Below are 20,896 nucleotides of genomic sequence, written 5' to 3' on the forward strand. Positions count from 1 at the left end.
CTGGCGTACAGACAGGGGAAGCCATTTCAAAATTTCGTTTCAGAGGCCGCAGCCAGCAAGCCGCACGGCACAAAGGCCTGGCAGGGGGCAGAGTAATGGCGAGAGCACAGCAACCGCAGGGGAAACGGGGGAACCTCAACGAAGAAAAAAAACCCCCCGAGGTAACCAAGGAACAACCTGGGAAATACTTTTTATGGAAGAGTAACACTCTTACAATGCTTATCATTAAAAACCCTTCCTCTCCCCCCTCAAGACGAATATACTCACTCGCTCCTCTGAATCATCCCCTCTTCTAAAGAAGGGCAGAAGTTTGCACACGCACACCTTTGAAAAAAAAACCAGACATACGCTTCAGTGTTTACAGTGCGTTTGATAGGACAACCACTTTATTACAAAGAACAAACAATGCTTCGAAATAAGACTGATCAACTTGAATTGTACAAAATGTCAGTTTCCTTGTAGAGGTCATTAAGTAACAGGCTGTAAGACTAAGTTCACATCAAATTCGCTATCCTGAAACAACAGTAATATTTATTATAGCTTCAGAGTTTATGGCATGATCATGTGCTCTACTCCAAACTACATTCAAAAGATATTGCTATAATTACTTTGAAAACACAAAGTGTAGGTTATTGTTCGCTTCATTTCCGTTTCCACAAGAACGTTCTCAAGGTGAAGCCGCAGCAGCGTCTGCCGTAACCGCCACGGCTGTCCTACACTTACACAGTCACAACTTCCCTAAGGAGTTTAGTAAACCTAGACGTTTCTACAAGACGGATGCTGTCATCTGACAGATTTCAGCTTCTGTTACATGTCCTTTAGCGATACATGAAATAAATGGATAACACAGATTCTCAAAGAGCCGATGTCAACAGTCTTCCAAACGAATTTAAAAATCAAACAATCAATATTTGTCTGATATCTAGTTGATAGGCAAACAGGTGGGATTTAGACGTTATAAATACAGTTCTAAAAACAGACCACAAAGTGTATTTTACAGCGTGTACCACAATTTCATTTTAAAGTAAAACTGTGAGGAACTGAAGATTTGCATATGATCACTATTCAACATCACCCAACTTGGACAAAGAAGAGAAAGTGACATCTTATGTCAAGTCAGCTGAAGAAAGCACACTTACAAGGAAATTATACTTTTCATCGAAAAAGCCACAGTTTTACCCTTTGGTAGTTGTGACATACCCACTGAAAAAGAAATTGTGCAAAGCATGTGAAACCAAGTGCAAAAAAAACTCCACCCAGACATACCCAACAGATTTTATTCTTAAATAACAACTCTACAATCACAGCTATCAACCAACAAAATCAAAGCCACAAGTGTTTTCTCTAAAGGCTTCTTTCACAGTACTAATAAGAAAAACCAAGTTCTATTCTTCTAGTTAACCGCTCATGTGTACGGTATTTTAGTTATCAGACAGTATTGGTAGTGAGATCATACCTGATGAAATGGACCATTAAAACACAAATATCTTAAAGCCAGTTAACTTCAGGAAGAGTCCTATACATTCATACTATAAACACTGTTTAAAGTGAATCTGGGACATCTGTCATTGTCATGAACACAAGATTCTTCTCTGGAGTAAAACCACGTGTATTACTCCTTTGCCACAATTAACACTATTATAGCGATTTATGGTCCCCAGCACTTTTTATATGCTATGATAGCATGTGATGTGTTGTGATAATTAAGGCTGTATCAGCACTTCCATTACAACCCTGATTTTCAGGGTAGCTAAAACTTGGCTATTAAATCTGCTCTGGCATACTTGAGCTGTTAAATATCTAATATTTTCGTGATACTTCTCCCACCAAACCAGGCACATCTTTTCTTTTAGTTTATATATTTACAAACGTTCTTAAGACAAATTTAACTGGCAGAGGCAAGAAATTCTACCTTGACGTATAGTCTTTTGGCATTTGGGGCAAAATTAAAGTGCAAAGTATAAACTTCATTGCACAGTAAATAATTTAGATTTTATTTTAAAATAAATCTTATTTAGGTGCCTCAATCTATTCACCTAGTGACCATGTCCAACTCAGCCATTTTCCTCTACACTTTGGTAAACATAGGTTTATATATAGATACATAAATAGCATTTAAAATGTTTACCTTTATTTCACTACTGTGAACAAATCTTTTCTTTTAGCATAGGAATGGATCAACCTATTCCTAGAAGTAATGCTTGTTGAATTTATCAGCTAGCTAGTTAATGTAAAATGATGCATAGTAAAAGGGAGATACTGAACTTGATTGGTAGAATATACTGGTAAAGCAAACAAGCACTTAAGAAGATTAACTGGAATAAATATGTTGAAAGTTGCCATACGATATGTGCAAAATTGCTTACCATGTATTCTAAACTTTGGTTAAAATTTTCAGATTGAAGTTTTACAGAAACATTATGGAAGCAACACAAGTGATTACAAACACAGGAATGAGGTAAGTTATTATTAGTGCAAAAAGCAAGCATATGCTAAAAGCAAAGCATATGGATTTAAAAAAAAAAAAAAAAAAAAAGAGAATGAATCTCATGGAAGTTTTAATACAAGACCAAAAAGGTCTCCTGTAAACATTGGTATTTACAAGTTTAAGATTTTTACAACTACAAAAGGATAATTCTAAATATTAGTAGTGCATTTACAATGAATTTAAGTTTTTTTTTTTGTAATAAGAGAAATGATTAAGTTTATCTTTTTCCTTTTAAATCTTCAGGGGATATCTTTCAAGATTAAGATATTTGTTACAAATAGTAGAAAAATCATTTCTTTACAAAAAAGTATATATTAAAATATTTATACATTTTAAGTTACTATATAATAACTGGAAATTTCTTCCTTGTACTCAGGCACCACAATGAAGAATGTGGTATAAGGAACTGAAATCAAACAGAATTTGCTCGTATACCAAATCTTATGAATTATCTATGCAAGGTCTGTAGCAATCATGGGGACTCTACCTCAAATACTACTGCATGTGCCAATTTTGTATTTATCTATTTTTAATTTGAAACGGTGTATTTTTTACATTTCAACTGTCACTACCAAAAAGAGCTACTGGATAGAGTACGGTCCTCCATCCCACCATCTTGAATATAATTTCTACATGGTACTCATACCTGAGCAAGGCTGTATAACGCTGATGTTTCAAACGTAAAAAAGGTTATATATTTTTAAGATAAAAACAATGCAAAAATAAAATATTTGTAGCATTTACAAATAGTACAAGAGTTACATTAAACACTACATTCAAAACTTGAGATTTATTATGTTGTTGCTACTTTGAGCTTGATGTTTTCATATCTGCAAAAAGAAGGAGACATTGTTAAACGTTTCATAATTTCACATCGTGTACATGGTCAAAGACTTTCAAACAACTACCGTTTCAGAGTTCTGGGATACAGATCATGGTCAAAACCCTTGCCAGTTGAAGGGTTAAAACAGCATCAGAATGCTAAACATTACGGAAGACAAACTTCTTCACTTGTTACTCTCCATCTTAGGAAAACGCATGTTAAAAAAAACAGCAGTTGTGTATTCAACAGTTCACTTTCAGCCACACCCTGTGGAACACAGCTCACGAACAGAGAGGTCAGCTACACTGGTACAACAGCCCACTGCTCCCCGAGGGGGCGGGCACACTCCCTGTGCCCTGCTGCTCCTAACCTTCCTCCATGCTCACAGGGCCTCTTGCTGAGCAAAGCCAGCTCCCAACTAGCAGAAAGCTAAGCCAGAACGGGGAAGGAGTGGGATGAGAGGAGAAGCCAGCAAAACTTCTTGTTTTGAGCCCCTGACTTGGTTTACTTAAAAGGTGAGCCAGAACTGATCAGGCTAAAACCTAATCTTTATTTTCGGTGGATCCATTCCCATCCCGAACTCATCATGAACCTGTAGAAATTCAAGTGCAGGGACAAGAGGTCAAAACCTGTTCTTGCTGTAATACGGACTTTAAAGTGTATAAGCGTCACAAAAATGCACCTTATGAAAATTTTTTCTAATAAGGAGGGGGAAAAGATTGAAAAAAAAAAAAACAACCTGATTACACCCACGCACATAACTGGATTACTTGTTAGAATGAAAAACTTTGAGCTGAAGTGAAGCCAGGGAAATCAGAAGCTTACTACGCTTTTATTATTTGAGGGACTAGGTAAGACTCAATAACGAACACTTCAGTACTTGCTTGTCTTTGCTTGTGAACAAATATAAAAAAAAAATTTTAAATGTTATGCCAAATTCAACAACTAAATTTTCTTAAAACTTCTGTAAGGAACAAAACAACATTTCAAGAACTTCACACGCACTGCTGAGAAAAGTCTTGGTTCTAGAGACACAACAGGCCATTTTCTCTGCCACAGCTACAGCCCGTTTAAACGCTGCGTCTGACACTGACTTTACCTTGAAGCCATCGAACTTGCGTGGCTGGTCCGTATCCTCTCTCATTCTTTGCAGAAATTCTGAACACTATTGCAGGTCGGGAAGTGTAATCAACATGAGCATTTGAAAGCTGGGCAGCAGTCACTATACATGATGTTTTAAGACCACAGTATATTCTCATAAATACAAGCTGACTTGGATTTTCCTGTAATTGTGTGGAACGGATTGCTAAGTAGGCAGAATATTCTAAAATATTTCCAGAGGGTGAAGCAGGAGGCTCCCAAGAAAGATGAATACAGTCTACACTCTGAAGAAAAAGGGAGAAAATGTCATAGCATGTAGGTAACCATTAGATACTCAAATATATATATATACACATACATACATATATATATATACATATATATATATACACACACACATACACACAAACACACACAAAACCACAAAACACCTCTAAAGATAATCTGAAAATTCTAATCTAACATCAGCACTCATCACTCTTTGGAGATAAAGATGTCTCTTGACTTTTTTTTTTTTTTTTTTTTTTTTTAAAAAAAAGCATGGTAAACCCTTATAGATTCAAGGATGCAGAAAGAAAAAATCATGGGGAAACTATCAGATGATTAAGATGTGTATCTGGTAACATGATCATTAAGTCTTAAAATAATTCTTTGTAGCAAATTTCTTAAAGAATACTACATTGAGCTGAATTAACCAATTAAGCATTTGACACTATTTTATGTGACAATTTTAACTTGGAAAAAACCCCCAACAACAAACCAACTAAAAACAAGAGTTCTGAGATTAAACTTGTGACCAGAATTTTATACATCAGAACTAGAATTACCTGTATTTCTCACCTTGGTGATTTTGACTGTTGAAGGAGCTCCAGGAAAACCTGGAATGCAAGTCTTGAATTCACTGACTTTACTGAAAGGCCCAACACCACAGCCATTAATTGCAGCAACTCGGAACCTGTACACTGTGCCTGGAAAAAGATCCTGTTTCTTAAGTAATCTATAGTCTGGTACATCTGCACTTTCCATCTGAAAACAAAGAAACATTTGTGTTAATTTTTAAAATATTCTAAACACAATTAGCCATAAAAAAATATGACATGGATAGCGATAAACTGAGATTAAGAAGTTTAATTGAACCTAAAAAACGATCGAACAATTTTGTACTTAAATAAGAATTTACAAAAAGGTTCTGACTGAGGCACTAGCTCACCTTAAAACAGCTGATCTGAGAAGCAATATGAGACTACATCTCTAACAAAAAAACCCCCCATTTTTCAGTCATTTAAATTGAACTGCACCTCTTGGTCATTTTTACTTGGGAAAGTAAAAGCAAAGTAGCATTTCCAACAGCATAGCTTATGATTTAATTAGCATACTCTTCTGTCCTAAAAATATTTTTCTTTCAAAACCAGTTATGCCTATAGTTAGGAGTTGCAATTTGATAAATAGGTAATGAAAATGTCTTTAAAGAAAGGCACTGTAAGTTACTAACAAATAGGTTTCTGAAACATTATGTGTTACTGTACTTCCATGTTTAAAATATTCATTGATGCATCCTTGAAGCTTTCAGTGGAACTCTTTTCCTTCTGAATAATGCAGAAGAAATCACAATCAATGTAAACACTGTAAAATATACTACGCTCTTTAAAACCAAGATGTGCAATATTTATAGTGAAGTGCTTTCTTAGAAAGTGTTCTTTTGTTTCCGTCTCAAGAAAACATATACCCATCGTTTTTGTTTTTAGTTCACTAGGACACAATTAATTTACACTTTCACCATCAAAACTGCAACATTTTTTGCAAGTTTCATACACACAGCATTTTCATACATAAACTTACATGTACAACAACATTAAGTTAGAGAAATCTAATGCAAAACCCACTACACTTCCATATCTAGTCTTTTTAAACAGCCTAGCCTATGTCTTATTAGTATCTTTAACAATTTGTAAGCAAAGATTCTGGAAACAGAGAAGAAACTTTAATCAAAACATTTCAATGCTGTACTGAAATAACATATTAAAAAGGTGGGGTTTTTTTAATTTTTAAGAATTTTTACTGGTTTGAAAGTTCACTAAGTTTAAAATTCTTTCCTAAGGCTAGAAATACAGGAAGAATTACCAATAGCACAATAAGACATTCCATATTATCATACAAGAACAACAGAAGAAAATTAACCTGGCTTAAGAAATAGTAAAAAAAGGTGAGCAAAATACGGAAGGAACTACATGGTCACAAAATATAAAACTCCTATAAGCACCAGATCCTGCTGCAGTATCAGCAAATACTACATTTTGCTGTCAACCATATGAGCAAGAGACTCCAAAATACATATGTGCAAGTATGTCAGAGAAGAATTAGCAGCTACCTTGTTAGAGATGCTGAGCGTTTCCTCTGGCAGCAAGTAGAACTGGCTCACCACAGCGCTGTTGTTCTTAAAAATTCCAACATCATACCACTGCCGGTCTCTTGTTTTCACTGGTGCCATTTGTCTTTGTGGAGTTTTCTAGTATTTGAAGAACACGTTATGTAGACTACCCATACATCAACGTAATGTAAAAAAAATGTTAAGACTCTAGTATATGTAAGAGACAACCCCCTTTCATACCAGTGTTATTTTCTTATACTTCAAAGGAATATGCACATATTGCAAAAATACTGTTCAAAACCAACTGGTTCTTGTACATTGATTTAGACACAGTCCATAATTTCAAAAAAAAGAGAAAAAACCAAAACCCAAACAGTTGGGATGTCACCTCTGACATTCTAGTTTAAACCGGGAGGGGAAGAAGTTTAAAGCTGTAGAACTAGGTGTCTGTAGCAGCATGTAGTTGCGAGTAAATTTCACTCAGAGGTCAAGAAGTTTCACAACATGGTCCAACATCAGTAGCTCTACCTGGGATTCAGCTATACCTCAGCCCCAAACATACTCTCTTTCAAGCTGCTGCTGAACTCGCAGCTGAAAACAGGGCCTCTGCTGTGGCATGGGGCGATGGTGGTGGAGGGCACAGGGGACAAACCATCTTTCTCACTTGCCTCCAGGCACCAGGGAGGGTGCCTGCATGGTCAGGGTGCCCAGGACAGACAGGCCATGATCCTGCTAGCACGGTAAAGGGGCAGGAGTGGCAGCTGCTATTGGCAAAAGCACCCCAACCCTTTAGTAGCAGCTGCTTCTTCCCATCCTTAGCTCCTCTCTTTTGGTGGCAACAGTGGCACCTTGGTTTTGTGTATTAAGTTGTAAGCAGGTGAAATAGGAAGCATTTACTTTTTCAGGCAGTATTTACAGCTTGCATAGCCAGTCCCCATCTCTTCTAGGGAAAAACATCAAGATGTCAGTTTAGTTACGTTTCAAACCTATAGATCAGCAGCTAACACTAGTCTGATCTAATACATACTTCATTTAAAATTCAGTTGTGCATACAGAAAAACATTTTACATTTGCACATCATGCAGCAGAGACCATTCCACTGTGCCAGTCGATAAAAATGATTCAATAGTGGAAACACATACTTGGATCTCCTCCCAACTACACAACTGCTACTTAGACTCAAATCAAACCCACACGATGCAATTAGTTTTACAACAGAAATGTTTACCCCTCTATTATTCACTTCAAGCCCTAAATATACATTGCTTTTCTTTCAGCGATATAATTAAAGGAAAACAGAAGAGTCCTCACAACTAATCAACATAACAATAAATACAGCACTTTGATTATACTTTTTCAGACTTACAGAGGAGTGTGAATCATTTGTCTGTCCAGTACTGAGCCTTGTCGAAGGCATGATATAAGCAGTTTCAGCAGCTAGAAACAAAAAAAGTTACCTTTAAAAAGCTTCAGTGATATGAAAAATTTAACACAAAGTCCTCAGAGTACGCAAGTTGACCTCAATAGCCATTTACAAGTATTTGTTGCAAAAGTATGTCTGAGACTTCTTTTGCATGCAGTTCTATTTATAACACGAACAACTAATTTTGGCTTGCATCATATTCACAGAACAACTGTAAGAGCCTGGCGTTGCAGGCTGCTACAGACAATACAGACAGAAGGCAGGACCCCAAATCTTAAGTGACAGAATTATGAAATCGATACAAAGTATTTGTGAACAAATAATCTAAATACCAGATTGAGGCACATACTGATGACATTATATGAATACTCTAAGCATGAAATCTTAATTTGAATGCATTGTTTCTGACATTAATACAGTCTGAATTCTGAACATGAGCAGTTAATCTTTAAACAATCCTAACAAATGGGAAAAGAACATTTATTAAATTTAAAATGGGATCTTTAAAAAAAAAAAAAAGACCAAGAGAAATTAAAGCACAGAAGCACTAAGCACACGAGCAACACAAGGGAATATTAGTATTCTATACTTGTGTGTCTGGGGTTTGCTTTTAAAATACAATATTGTTTGGTAAAAATTACACTACTCACACTGTGTCAATAAGAGAATACAGTTCTTCAGTTAACACTCAAAACAATAGCAAGCACAGCCTGCTGATATTCATGAAAAACAAAACTTGGAAAACTACCGATATGTTCGGTTTCTGCATTGCTGCTTATTTAAGCTATTTCAAGCAGACTGTGAAGAGGTCACCACATTTGACTAGCAGTGAGCTACCCACATGAACTGGCCGCATTTGTTACCGAGGTCAATTGTTTAAAATCAAAACCATCTAAGGTTACTATTTGTAGTCTTTTGCTGACTAAATAAACAGACAATCACTGAATGAAAGCAAATGCCCTATTGGGCACCAAAACTGGCTGCCACTGCTATTTAGAAAACGAGCTTCTGCATAAATGAAGATTTAAAGGACCTTTCACTTACAGGAAAACAAAGTGGTTTACAAGTGTATAAAAGGAATATCCTGATTTTAAAAGATGTTTAAATCATAGCAGAGATCATCCAGGCCGCCCAACGTCCTCAATGCCCAAAGCCCTATCTCAATCCCAGGCACTAGTCAAGATGGGAATCCCACCACACTAGAGGAACTCAGATGGCCTTAGATATATATGGCTCAAAATACAGTATGTGAAACACATTTCAAACCTTCAGATTTTGAATTGAATGTTGTTAGTGAAGTTTCATCTTTAACAACTGCCCCATTTGTACTTGATGATTCAGTTTTAACAGCCTGCTGGGTTACCATAGTTTGTGTGCTGGAAACAGTACTGGATACAGAAGCATCAGGATTTACAGTTCGTTTGTCCAAGTCATGTAATTCACCTACATTTGCTGAAGACTGAGGACCTTAAAAAAAGAAAATATTAACCAGAATTCAATATTGATAACACCTAACAAATCTCAACTTGGTCTAATGGCTTTACTTTCATATAAAACCAGAGTTTAGCTCAGATTTCGGTTAGAATAGATTTCATTATATTAATTGCTAATGCTTTCTTCAGGTATACATAACTTAACAAGAGTCTGTCTGCATAGTCATAAATAGATATATGTAAACAGTTATATTAAAAAGGGAATTTCATTTGTTTTAAGCTTGCTATTCTATATCTATTTGGCTACGAAAGGATTAATTTGGAAAAAAAATCCTAATATAACGTGCCTACACAAATCAGTTTCACAGATTTGTAACAATCAAGATTAACAACTGTGGGAGTCTGTTTCTCACTTGGCACTAAGATCCAAAATTTCCACACAATACTTAAATTACACTGTGAAAAAAATGAAAATCCAAGAACCTATAAATTACATGAAAGTCAAATATAAACAGATCAGGTGATTGAGCCTGGATTCACCACACTGAACTTAAGGCACTTCAGTGAAATGCCTAAATCAGTGCCGAGTCATCTTCTATTTCCTCTACAGTCAGAGAGAAACATGCTCCTCTCTACGTCACCTAAAATTTTACATCAGCCAATACCTTTTCACTATTAACAGACAGAAGTAGTGTCAAAGAGAGCCTGGAGTTACTATCACCTTAACATTGTAAAATGAATCTGGTCCTGTCAGTCTGTTCTTTGATGTTAAAAAGGGCTACTTATGTTTACAGAGACACATTTGCCATCATAATAATGATTATATTGAGAATTTCATGTCCCTTGCAACACTTCAAACAACTCAACATTTCATTTTTCCTCATATCTTCGAAAAATACGTACAGTAATAACTAGCACAAGTTGGTTGTTTTTAAACTACAAAGACCTCTAAAATAATTTTAAATTGCAAGACAGAAATAACCTTACTTTATTTTTTATGAGATGAATTTTAACTCTCACTTTTTAATTAATTTTTATTCTACAGTCATCTTACTTGAAGAACAAACAGGCAAAAGAGAAGGGGCATTTGATTCTTTGAATCCTGTAGCATCTGCATGGTTTTTCATAGTCTCCTGTGCAATCTTGTTTTCAGGTGCTGCAACCTTTTCTTTTCCTTCTACTTTTAATAATGAGTTGGATGAAAGGGAAACTTGGACCTAACCAAAACAATACATTTGTTAATGTTTAACTGCAAAGTTCAGAAATGTCAGTTGCAAACATGGCACGAAAATGCTTGCTCGAAAACAACAAACAAAAATCCTCCAACAAATCCCCCTAGCATTTTAAATTAAAACAAGAAACCAACCTCACAATCCACCTTATATTAGCCATTATAAAACAAAGACTCAAACTCTAAGTTGACTTGGAAGTGTCCCTGACACATACTAAACTTTATCTGACAGTGAGCTCACATTCTTATGTTATTACATGGAAGTTCATTGATGCATACATTTAGTCTACTGGGGGGACTTGAGGGGATGGGGGGGAAAAAAAAAAAAAAAAAAAAAAATCACAATTACAGTGACTTTCAACCTTTGCTTTCCTGGCACATACCCAAGATATTTCTACTGTTAGTAAAATTCATAGTACTTCCACATGTATTTTCTACAAGAATACTTTATGGGATCCTATACAGACCTGAGGCCTTACGCAATTAAGAAAAAAGGTCTAAATTTCTAAAAGGGCGATCCTTTAGCCAGAGTTTTTCTTCCCTCTTTCCTTTAAATTGGCAAAACAGTGGAACACGTACAACTGCACAACCAGAACAGACAATAATTGGGTTTATACTGTAGTAGCAACCTACAACTAAGCAGACTAGCGTAAAAACACTAACAAAGAAGGAAATATGCCTTATCCTTTTTGCCTCCCACATTAATTTCACCAACATTTTGAGGATGAATAGTTACTTCTACTAGTATCAGGCTCCCAGTTAGCGTTCTGGAAGTCAATACAGTTGCAGTTTCCTTTCTGCATTACCAGGAAGAGGACTTTAAAGACTGTCTGTCAATTGTAAAAGTAAAAAGAATGTAAGAAAACAGACACAACTACTTCAGCAAGTGTCTTTTTTTTTTTTTCCTTGATTTTGCATTTTTTTCCTAAGGCCTAAAAAGTATGCAGGGACTTTTAAAACTGAGAAAGTGTTTTGGCAGTTCTCTCGCTTCCCACACTACTTTGCCACTTAGGCATTTTTCAGTTTACACTTACGTTATTAGGAATGACATTATTTGTTTGGCTGGGATGATCCACCTTCATTTCTGGATAAGGGACACTAGGCAATGATTGTGGACTTTGATGTAGAGAAGAGCCACCTTTCAGGTAAACAAAAGCAAATTCCAATCAGTTACATAAAACTTAGTATTATGTTGGTTGGAATCTATTCCAGTAAGCAAGAGGGAGACCCAAAGTTGCCTGAAGGAAGACTTGGTTGTAAGACTGAAATGAAACTGCACGGCTGAAGAGTCAGATAAAATCCCTTCCTCATTGTTTCTTCTCTCAAATCGTGCCCAGCCCTGTACGAATATCTTTGCATTCAAACAGCTGGCCAAAACTGACAAGAGGCAAGTTAGAGCTGAGTTTTCCTTAATTATGATGCACACATTTTGGGAATAACCAAAGAAATAGGGTCTCTCTCTCGAAATGACTTTTTTCAAAAAAAACCCAAACCCATAGTAATTACTTATGCAATCCTCTACTCTATCTTTGTACAAACATTAGCGTAATGTGATCTGACTACTACCTTGTGAACTCAGCACTGATGTCTCAGGAACCCCAGTAGCAGGTATTCCAGCCACTGACGGCACTGGTGAGTCAGCATGTAATTGAAGAAGATATCCTTCAACTGTAGGTAGTTCATCCCATTTCACTTGAAAAGAGTTGGTTGTAGCTCTAATCAGCTGTACCTGTGATGGTGCTGGAGGTTTCTCTACAAGCAACCAATAAAACACAGATGGCATGTTTGAAATTGCCCTCCTTTATCAGTTTAAGAAATATCTATATAATGCAAGCAAACTCAATAGCTCCTTTTCCACTTATGTACAATATATACCAGATTCAACAAGAAACAGTTGTCAAAGGTGGCAAGTCAAGTCAGAGAATTATAAAGCGTCATTCTAGAGTGTTCAAAAATGCTGAAGTTTTAATGCTTTCTTTGGTTTTTAATGGCTCTTCTGCTGCCAGTAAGTCTTTGGCTTGCATATGTATCGTTCTAGGGATTACAGAGATAAGAGATCCTCTTCCTCTCCTAAAAGGCTGCACACAGCTCTTCGGCTCCTAAAGCTTTACGTATTCCTGGAGGGGATTCACAGAAGATTGTGCTCCCTATTTGCTTGCTCTCTGTAGCTGAAGTGAGCTTTCCCTCACACTTATTCTGCAGAGGCTGAAGCCTAGGCATGACTCAATGCCAATGACCTGCTCCTCCCACTTGCCTTGATGCCTGACCAGCCTGCACCCTCAAGCACATCCCTCCCCTGCTACTCTTTTTCATCTTCTGACCTTCCTAGAGGAGGGGGGAGAAAAAAAAAAAAAAGGGAAAACATGATCTCCTAAACATTTCACGATCTCCAGTAACCATTCTCACACTTCCGCTTGAGCAGGCAACAACTCCCTCCCAAAAGTACTATTCTAGTTCCCTCTCTCCCAATACCATCTCAGTGTCCTGCCATCAAGGCAGCTACTAATGAGTGATTAGTGCTCCAGAATTCCCTTCAGCCCCAGGAACAATTTGGTCCTTTCTCAGATTCAGCAGTATCTTTTTGCAGTCCAAGAGATGAGGAAGCAGCAGCAGCAATGATCCCAGGAGAAGGAGGGGGTTGGTAAAAAAGAGTAAGTAGCAGCAGAAAAGATCACTGAGAAGAGAGGCCAGGAACCTTAGGTTTAGGTAAAACACCCTTTAGCACCTTGTATCTACTGACTATGTCACGCAATGCAAAAATCTAGCCACAAAGTTCTTTCAGAGGCTTTAAACAAGCCTTCCTAATTTTTTTCAGTTTAAGTTACAGCTGTAGCCTTCAAACAAGCAACAGTGAAGTGTGGTTTATTTAAATAAGCTTTAAAATTTAAATAATCTTGCAGTTTGCTACAGCTTCAGATGTTCTGATCATCAATGATGCCAGCTTCCCATATGTTAATAAAATATGGAATATAGTACAAGTCTCTTTATTTATTTCTGACTCACCAGTATCAAGGTACCAAAGATCTTTGCAGCAAACTTGATTGTTCCAAGCTTTCCTGTAACCATCTCTACCACTCCAGATATACAGACGAGTGCCAACCGCTACAGCACAGTGTCCTGCTCTTGGCCCTGGTAACAAGTTACTTTTGTCCTCCTGGCAATCTGAGATCAGACCTATCCATTCTGTGGTATCTAGTAAATGAAACTCAAAAAATTTAGTTTCTAGATGTTTTCCAAAACAAGCAATACAGATGTTAATACACTTTACTGCTCAGAGAAAATGAATCACCTCTGGTTTTATAGACAATTGCATTTAAATTTGCAATATTACAAAGAGAAGGTTGATTTCCAATTAGTTTACAAGATACGATCAATTAATACAGGATGAATTTTCTGACCTCTGGTTTTCTCTCTCAGGCAAATACAAGATTCAGGGATAGTACTATCACATTTAGAAAAAAAATCATTTCAGGATCTGTCTCGTGTTCTACTATAAATGAAGAAGGAGTATCTATATTACTTAGCATTAAAGTTGTAGGAACAAAGATTTGCATCAGCAAACCTGCTGAATGTTCAAAGAAAATAATAATAAAAAAATCACTCTTAAGAAAGATGTAAAAAACTGCTATCTTCTTTAGTCAGCTAGGATTACAACTGAGTATCCTACAACTTTTCTCAGGGTCTTCAAAATATTTATTCTACTCTGTTACGAAAGTATTAATTCAAAATGCCCGCTCCCATAAAGGCAGAAACACTGACCCAAATTAAGATAAGAAAATGAACCGGTACATTTCCATTCACCATCATGAGCAGAAATTTCACCTCCTGCTGACTGTGGAACCCATCCACCAAAAACATACATTCTGAAATACAGGAAAAGAGGGAAGAGGGAAAAAGAAAAGAAAAGCCAATTAACATCCAGATCTGCTGCATGTGCTGTCTCAAACTAGGACAAAACAGAAAGTTTCCAGTGCTTTACAGTTCTGGCTTACAGCAGATTTTATTTGTGTCTAGTCTCTTTAGAAAGTATTGTCGCAGACATCTACCTTCTGAATTTTTTTAGTAAGTTAACTCATTAAAAAAACAAACAAAAAAAAATCCCCCCAAACTCCTCAAACAACTTCCCAGAACAGAAGGTAATAATGTGTCTTTTTACAAACAGCCAAACTGCTAATACTCTCCAAAAATCACACACTTACACAGAATTTCTACAATCCTTTACTGCAGACCTCTCAATAAACCATTCTAAAATTAGAAAACTGGTATCTAAGTCAGATATCAAAATTTAAAAACATAATGCAGACTACAAACTAATACTATTTCATGTAAATAATAAAAAGCTAAGCTCTTGGATCATAAGATACAAAGCTTTCACACTTTTTTCTCCCCTTGCCTCTTTCTTCTCACGCCGGCTTATAAACGGATATAAAATGGACTGAAACCCATGTTTAAAAGTCCATTTTATCAATGCTATCTGCCAAAACAAATCATACTGGCAAGAAGCAAGTAATGAGGAACAGACTACAGAAATACTGGCCCACGAAAACATGGAATGGTTTTGCCTAGAACTAGTTCTACTCTTTGGGCAGTTTCTTCGTGTAGCTAGTTCGTTGTGTCACAGACACAGAGGCACTCAAGTTGGCTCCTGACAGAGCCAGCTCAGGTCCCGCTGAGACCGCCCCAGAATGCACAAGGTGCATTAAGAAGCCTGGAAAGCTGCTCGTGGGTTGGGCAGATTGTCCTGCTGGATGGAAACACCGAGAGTTTGATACCCTTAAATTAACAATGGTACTTTTTAATTTCCACTGAGGTAGGATAACAGAAGCAGAAAAGTACTCTACAGGGCTGACGGTTTACACTGAGCAGTAGTGGATAAGCATCATCATTCTCCTACTAGGTGTACCTTTCTAGAGTTGAGCTTTTAACAACAGACATACTTGTTTCCTATTACATTGGCCGTATGGAGACTGCGAGGAAGTGGTACTGTCCCTTTAGTTTCTGGTCTTGACCAGGTCATGGTTTCTAAAAGAAAAAGAATAAAAACCCTTAAGCAACTTATTACTGTGTATTTCACTGCCTGGATTTTAGGAGGGAACATACCTCTAACATTCAACAAAACAAAATTTCACCTTTTTAAGATGGCCACTTTAAGAAAGAAGGCACAATAACAGGCACTTAAAGCTTCTTTTAAAATTCACAGGAAGTACTGACAAACTAAATGTTTATCAGTTTATCAAACAGATATATCATGGTTTCATTATAGTTATTCAACTTGGTTATCATTTTGACAGTCTTTAAACCACTCTAAAGAAACAACCTCACAGTGTAACCAAAATCAGTGAGGATAATATATGCAAACAATGATATATCTATTTAATTCAGTGAGGCCCCTGCACTGACTTTTTCTGGCAAATCAACTCACCTATGTCAAGTTCCCAGAGATCATTAAGCCGACAGCCACACATCCCTCCAAAAATATACATCTTTGGACTTCCCAAATCTTTTCTGCAGTATACGATGGCTGTGTGAGATTCTCGGGGAGACGGCAAGATCCCTTTGGTCACAGGAATACTCCAGCCGACAACTCCAGAACCGTGTTGCAGCTCCAGTTCATAGAAATCATTTAAATATCTAGGGTATTATTGACAAAGTATGAAAAATTTGCTTATAAGCAAGATTACAAGGGAGCTTTAAACCCTGACCACTTCCAAGTATTACAGACTTCTGTCTTGAAAGAGTGCAGAACTTTAAAATCCCAAAACATTTGATGGCATTGTGGAGAGTACCAAAACTAAATGGATTTAAAACAAAAAATGAACTATTGTAACTTGTTGCCTCTAAGGAAACATGCTTTCATATCATACTTGATACACTATATTACATGAAAGAAACACTGACAATTGGTAAACAACATTCTTGGCAGAAATTTCTACATATGGACAAACTTGGAATAAACTGCAAAGTTGTGAGAAATACACGATGACATGGGACATTAGAGATGAATTTCTGCAACTCTAAGGCAACAAAGGTGAAAAGAAGCTGTTTCTTTTCTGATGTCTCCTGGCTGACCAACAGACAATTAGCCACTTGTTGCTTAATCTATTGGCAAGTTATTTTTAGATAACGGTCTTTAAATTCACACCAGATACCTCTTTACTAAGCTTAAAATTTATAGCCAGTTTATAGCTCAGTGGATAGAAGTGCTCTGAACTGCAGGTGAATGTGGATATAAAATTTCAGCATTATAGCACTGTTTGCCGACAACAAAGACAACTTCAGCTGTTACTTTAAAAAATATCCAGATTAATTAATAACTGTTTTCTATAGCATTATAGAGGAAACTTCCATTGTGAATTCCCTAATGACTCATGGAACTTTGCTGATTTAAGTAATTCTAACAAACAAGCCATTCTTAAAAACATCATCCAAAATACTAGGAAAATACCAAAGTCTACTCAGGTTTCCCTCCGAAAGTGTTAGAGCTGTCAGTCAGTGTTACATATTGTGGGATTAGCAGAAGAAATATTTAAGCTTCTTAGCCTGTAACCCCTCCACTGCACAAATAATTCATATGTGAGTACTTGGTATGCAGGACAGCCTCCCTAGAATGTTCCTCTTCAAAGCTGTCATATCTAATTTCTTTTTAAAGACACTGAATTCAAACCAAATCAGCATACCTGGGAATGTTATTATTTGAATCCTCACTTTCATTTGCCAGGCCACCAAATAAATAGCACTTGTTACCATATAAAGAAAAGCTGTGACCAAGTCGAGGACAAGGTGGTGATCCAGTGGAAGGAGCTTGAGGTTTTACTTTTTTCCAGAGCCATCGACTTGCCTTAAAGACAAGAAATATATATTCAGAAATATATTCATTTATAGTTGTTCATAGTCAATAGAATTAACTCGTATATTTTCTGAATTATTTTTAAGGGTATGCTGGGCTTTTCTTAGGAAATACATTAAAAGGGACACGTAAGAGCTAACCTTCATAAAACATTAAATATTTTACATTTTATTTACACTAGATGGAAGTCTCTTTTTCAAAGTTATTTAGATCTTCTCCATCTTCAAAATCTATTTAAAGAGTTTATTCTTCCTGGAGCAGAGCAAAGCTCATCTAACTTTCCTCTGTAGTCAATAATATAAAATGTGTTTGCTCATAAATAAATAAATAAAGTAGTCCTCAAAACTGAAACATCTTCATACATTTCCTACCTGTAATTCATATAAATCATTACTGTATCTTCCATATTCAACCATTCCTCCAAAAACTAGTATTCTGGTACCATCACAAACAAATCCATGTGCTGCACAGCCTGGAGGAATATCTCCCCTTACAGCAGGAAGGAACCACTGATTTGTAGCTATAGGGGGGAAAAAAAAAAGAAAAAAAAAAAGAGAGATTTCAAACACTGAGAAGGAAAGTGTATTTTTAAACACCTCTGCTTTCTAAAGAATTACCTTTTACCTGTAGATAATTGTGAATGGGCTGTTTGTTTAACATGAAGTTTTCATTGAATTTAAACTTTTTTTTTAATAAAAAGAAAAGCAAACACCTCTATCAAACCAATGTTACTCAATATATGAATGAGCACATGAGTTCACTGAAACTAAGTCAGTTACCAAGGGTCACTCAGCAATTTAATAGACTTGCCAAAAAAAGAGGCTAATAAGGAACATAAGTGCAGTTCCGCACAAAAGAGAGAACTACGTTAACTCAGAGGGAGCTAGCCCTAGAAACAGAATTATTAGAGCTACAGCAGCATGGCAGTGTGCCTGGACTTAATAGCCCTATTGAAAAACTAATTACGCTGTTCTGGGACCAATGTTAATATCTACAGAGCACTGCACTGATACATGGGAGAGGAGAGGCACAGAGGCAAGAAAAAGCAACTGAGACTGCCTGATCCCGCAGCAGCAGATTGGTGTTTAAGCTGTTCTGGACTGAAAGAATTACAGGAGATATCGTCTCCTTTTTCCTAAGCTTTTTTCATGAGCACGAAAAGTGTGAAATTAGAAGCTTCAAGTCAATGTTGCTGCAGGAGATTAAGATGCCCTCGCTGTCTGCCAGCTCCTCAGAAGTCATCACACTCACAGCAAGAGCAATGGTTGACATCCCAAACTCAGGCAGCCCAGGTCACAACCCTGCATCATAGCCCCCGGAAAAAAAGAAAGGTCGGTTTGGGCCAAACACCCATCTAGGAACTGAAACAACTGAGTTGTGATCCTTTTTGTCACTGCTGCAAAGGGTAAACACCTTTAGCAGAAACTCTGGGCAGGAAAATAAAAAAAGTGATGTTAAGACTCACTCAAAAGGCACCCATCAGAACCTCTGTTCTGAAAGATAGTATAACTCTAATAAGCAAAAATCTTTCTTTGGAGTACTCATCAAAACATAACCGTTAAGAGATATATCCGCCCCCCCATAAATGTGATTGAGTACAGCAGATCTTTAAGCTACCATGGAAAAATCTGCTTGGAAGAACTCTAACAGTAAGCATTTTCCTCTTAATAAACTCCCCAAGCCACCAAAACATGTTTGTGCTCCCAGATTTTATCTCAAAAACACTCTGCAAAAATACCATCACCTTTTTTTTTTTTTTTTGGGGGGGGGGGGCAGGGCACGATAAGAATAATTTTTGAATTATTCTTAAAAGTTGGCAAGTTAAACGTCTAGTTAACTCGCTCTCACTTCCATGCCTTTGCTATGTTGCACAAGCAGCCAGCAGCGGCCGAGTGAGCAGCACGGAGCAGCCCCCCGACCCCCCCCCCCCCCCCGCCTCAGCCCAAGCTCTGAAATTACACAGAAGTTTTCCAGCCTCACGCAGCATCCCGTACAGTTACTATTCAGGCATCTAATCTTTCACGAATAAAACCGGTCTTGGGCAGCTTCCTGTTTGGAAAAGCTCCCAGTGCCAACACGTTCACTTTTCTAACCGAGATTTCTGTTTGGGCGCGCTCAGCTCCCGGGAGCCGCCGCCAGAGGGAAGAAGGGGGATGCGGGCGCTGGCGGGGGCTCACCCGGCCCGCAGCCGTTCAGCCCAGACCTGCCGGGGGAGACCCGCACCCCAGGACGAGGGGCTGGGAAAGCCGGGCAGACGCCAGGCGCACAAGGGGATTTTCCAGGCGCCTTCTTCCCCGCAGAGGAGCGTTAACCCCGCAACACCAGCCAGGGCGCAGCACAACCCCGGGGGGAGCCCTCGACCAGGCTTATTTCTCGACCAGGCTTATTTCTCCCCCCCCCCCCCCCCCCCGCCCCCGTTTCGGCTCCTTTCAGCCGGGGGACGGCCCGCTCGCCCCTCCCAGCGCCAGCGGCCCGGCCGAGCCCCCCGCGGGCATCCCCGGGGGGGACAGGAGGGTCGAGGGGGGGGGGGGGGGGGCGGCTCCCCCTCGCCGTGAGGAGGCCGGTGCCCAGCGGCGGCTGGCTGGTGCCACCGGCGGCTGGCGACACGACAGCCCCCCCCCCGCCGCCTCACAGCCCCGGTCGCCCCCGCCCCGGCCCCGGCCCCGCCCTACGCGCGCCCCTCCCCCCCCCGCCCGCCCGCGGCGGGCCGCGCCCGCCGCCCCGCCCCGCGCACCCGTGTTGTAGACGTGCAGCTCATCGGCGATGCCCTCGTTGCCGCCCCCGAAGATGATGACCAGCTCGCGGATGGCGACCGCGCGGTGCCCGTGGCGGGAGCGCGGCACCGGCCCCGTGAAGGAAGACACCCGCCTCCAGCTCAGGCCAGCGGCGGCCGCCGCCATCTTTACCGCCACTCCCACAATGCACCGCGCGGCCGGGGCAGGCCGGCGGGGGAAGGGGCAGCGGCGGGTGGCGGCGGGGCGCCGCCGCGGGTCACGTGGCGGCGGCGGGGCGGGGGCGCAGCGCGGGACCGTGCGCCGCAGTACCGGTTACCCCTCCTCCCTGAGGGGCGGCTCCCACCGGCGGGCTCCTCCGGGCGGCGGCCGCCTGCTGGGTGCTGGCCGGCTCCCCTTCGGTGGCGGGGCCCGGCCGTAGAGGCGCAGCGAGGGAGCCGCGTCTTGTCC

General features: G+C 39.1%; 1 protein-coding gene across 4 annotated transcripts; it reads right to left on the reverse strand.

Annotated features, from left to right (window-relative positions):
• Nucleotides 1–350: 350 nt before the first annotated feature.
• Nucleotides 351–20,669, reverse strand: HCFC2 (host cell factor C2). Of its 4 annotated transcripts, XM_087765123.1 has the most exons (16): nt 20,449–20,667; nt 18,086–18,234; nt 17,545–17,705; nt 16,290–16,498; nt 15,805–15,889; nt 14,627–14,730; nt 13,871–14,059; nt 12,434–12,619; nt 11,902–12,005; nt 10,691–10,853; nt 9,470–9,670; nt 8,147–8,217; nt 6,781–6,918; nt 5,253–5,438; nt 4,411–4,696; nt 351–3,318 (listed from the first exon to the last, which is right to left on the reverse strand). In XM_087765123.1, exons 1-16 carry the CDS (start codon nt 20,612–20,614, stop codon nt 3,293–3,295), a joined length of 2,424 nt encoding a protein of 807 aa, XP_087621249.1. In that variant the 5' UTR covers nt 20,615–20,667; the 3' UTR covers nt 351–3,292. The 4 variants fall into 4 exon arrangements, with proteins under 4 accessions (XP_087621249.1, XP_087621250.1, XP_087621248.1 ...); XM_087765124.1 differs by having other exon boundaries at nt 351–4,696; nt 14,657–14,730; nt 20,449–20,668; XM_087765122.1 differs by having other exon boundaries at nt 351–4,696.
• Between the last annotated feature and the right edge of the window lie 227 nt (nt 20,670–20,896).

The sequence above is a fragment of the Nipponia nippon genome, unplaced genomic scaffold (genome assembly GCF_047370975.1).
Source record: "Nipponia nippon isolate SJK-2023a ecotype South Korea unplaced genomic scaffold, ASM4737097v1 scaffold_3, whole genome shotgun sequence".
NCBI lineage: Eukaryota > Metazoa > Chordata > Aves > Pelecaniformes > Threskiornithidae > Nipponia > Nipponia nippon.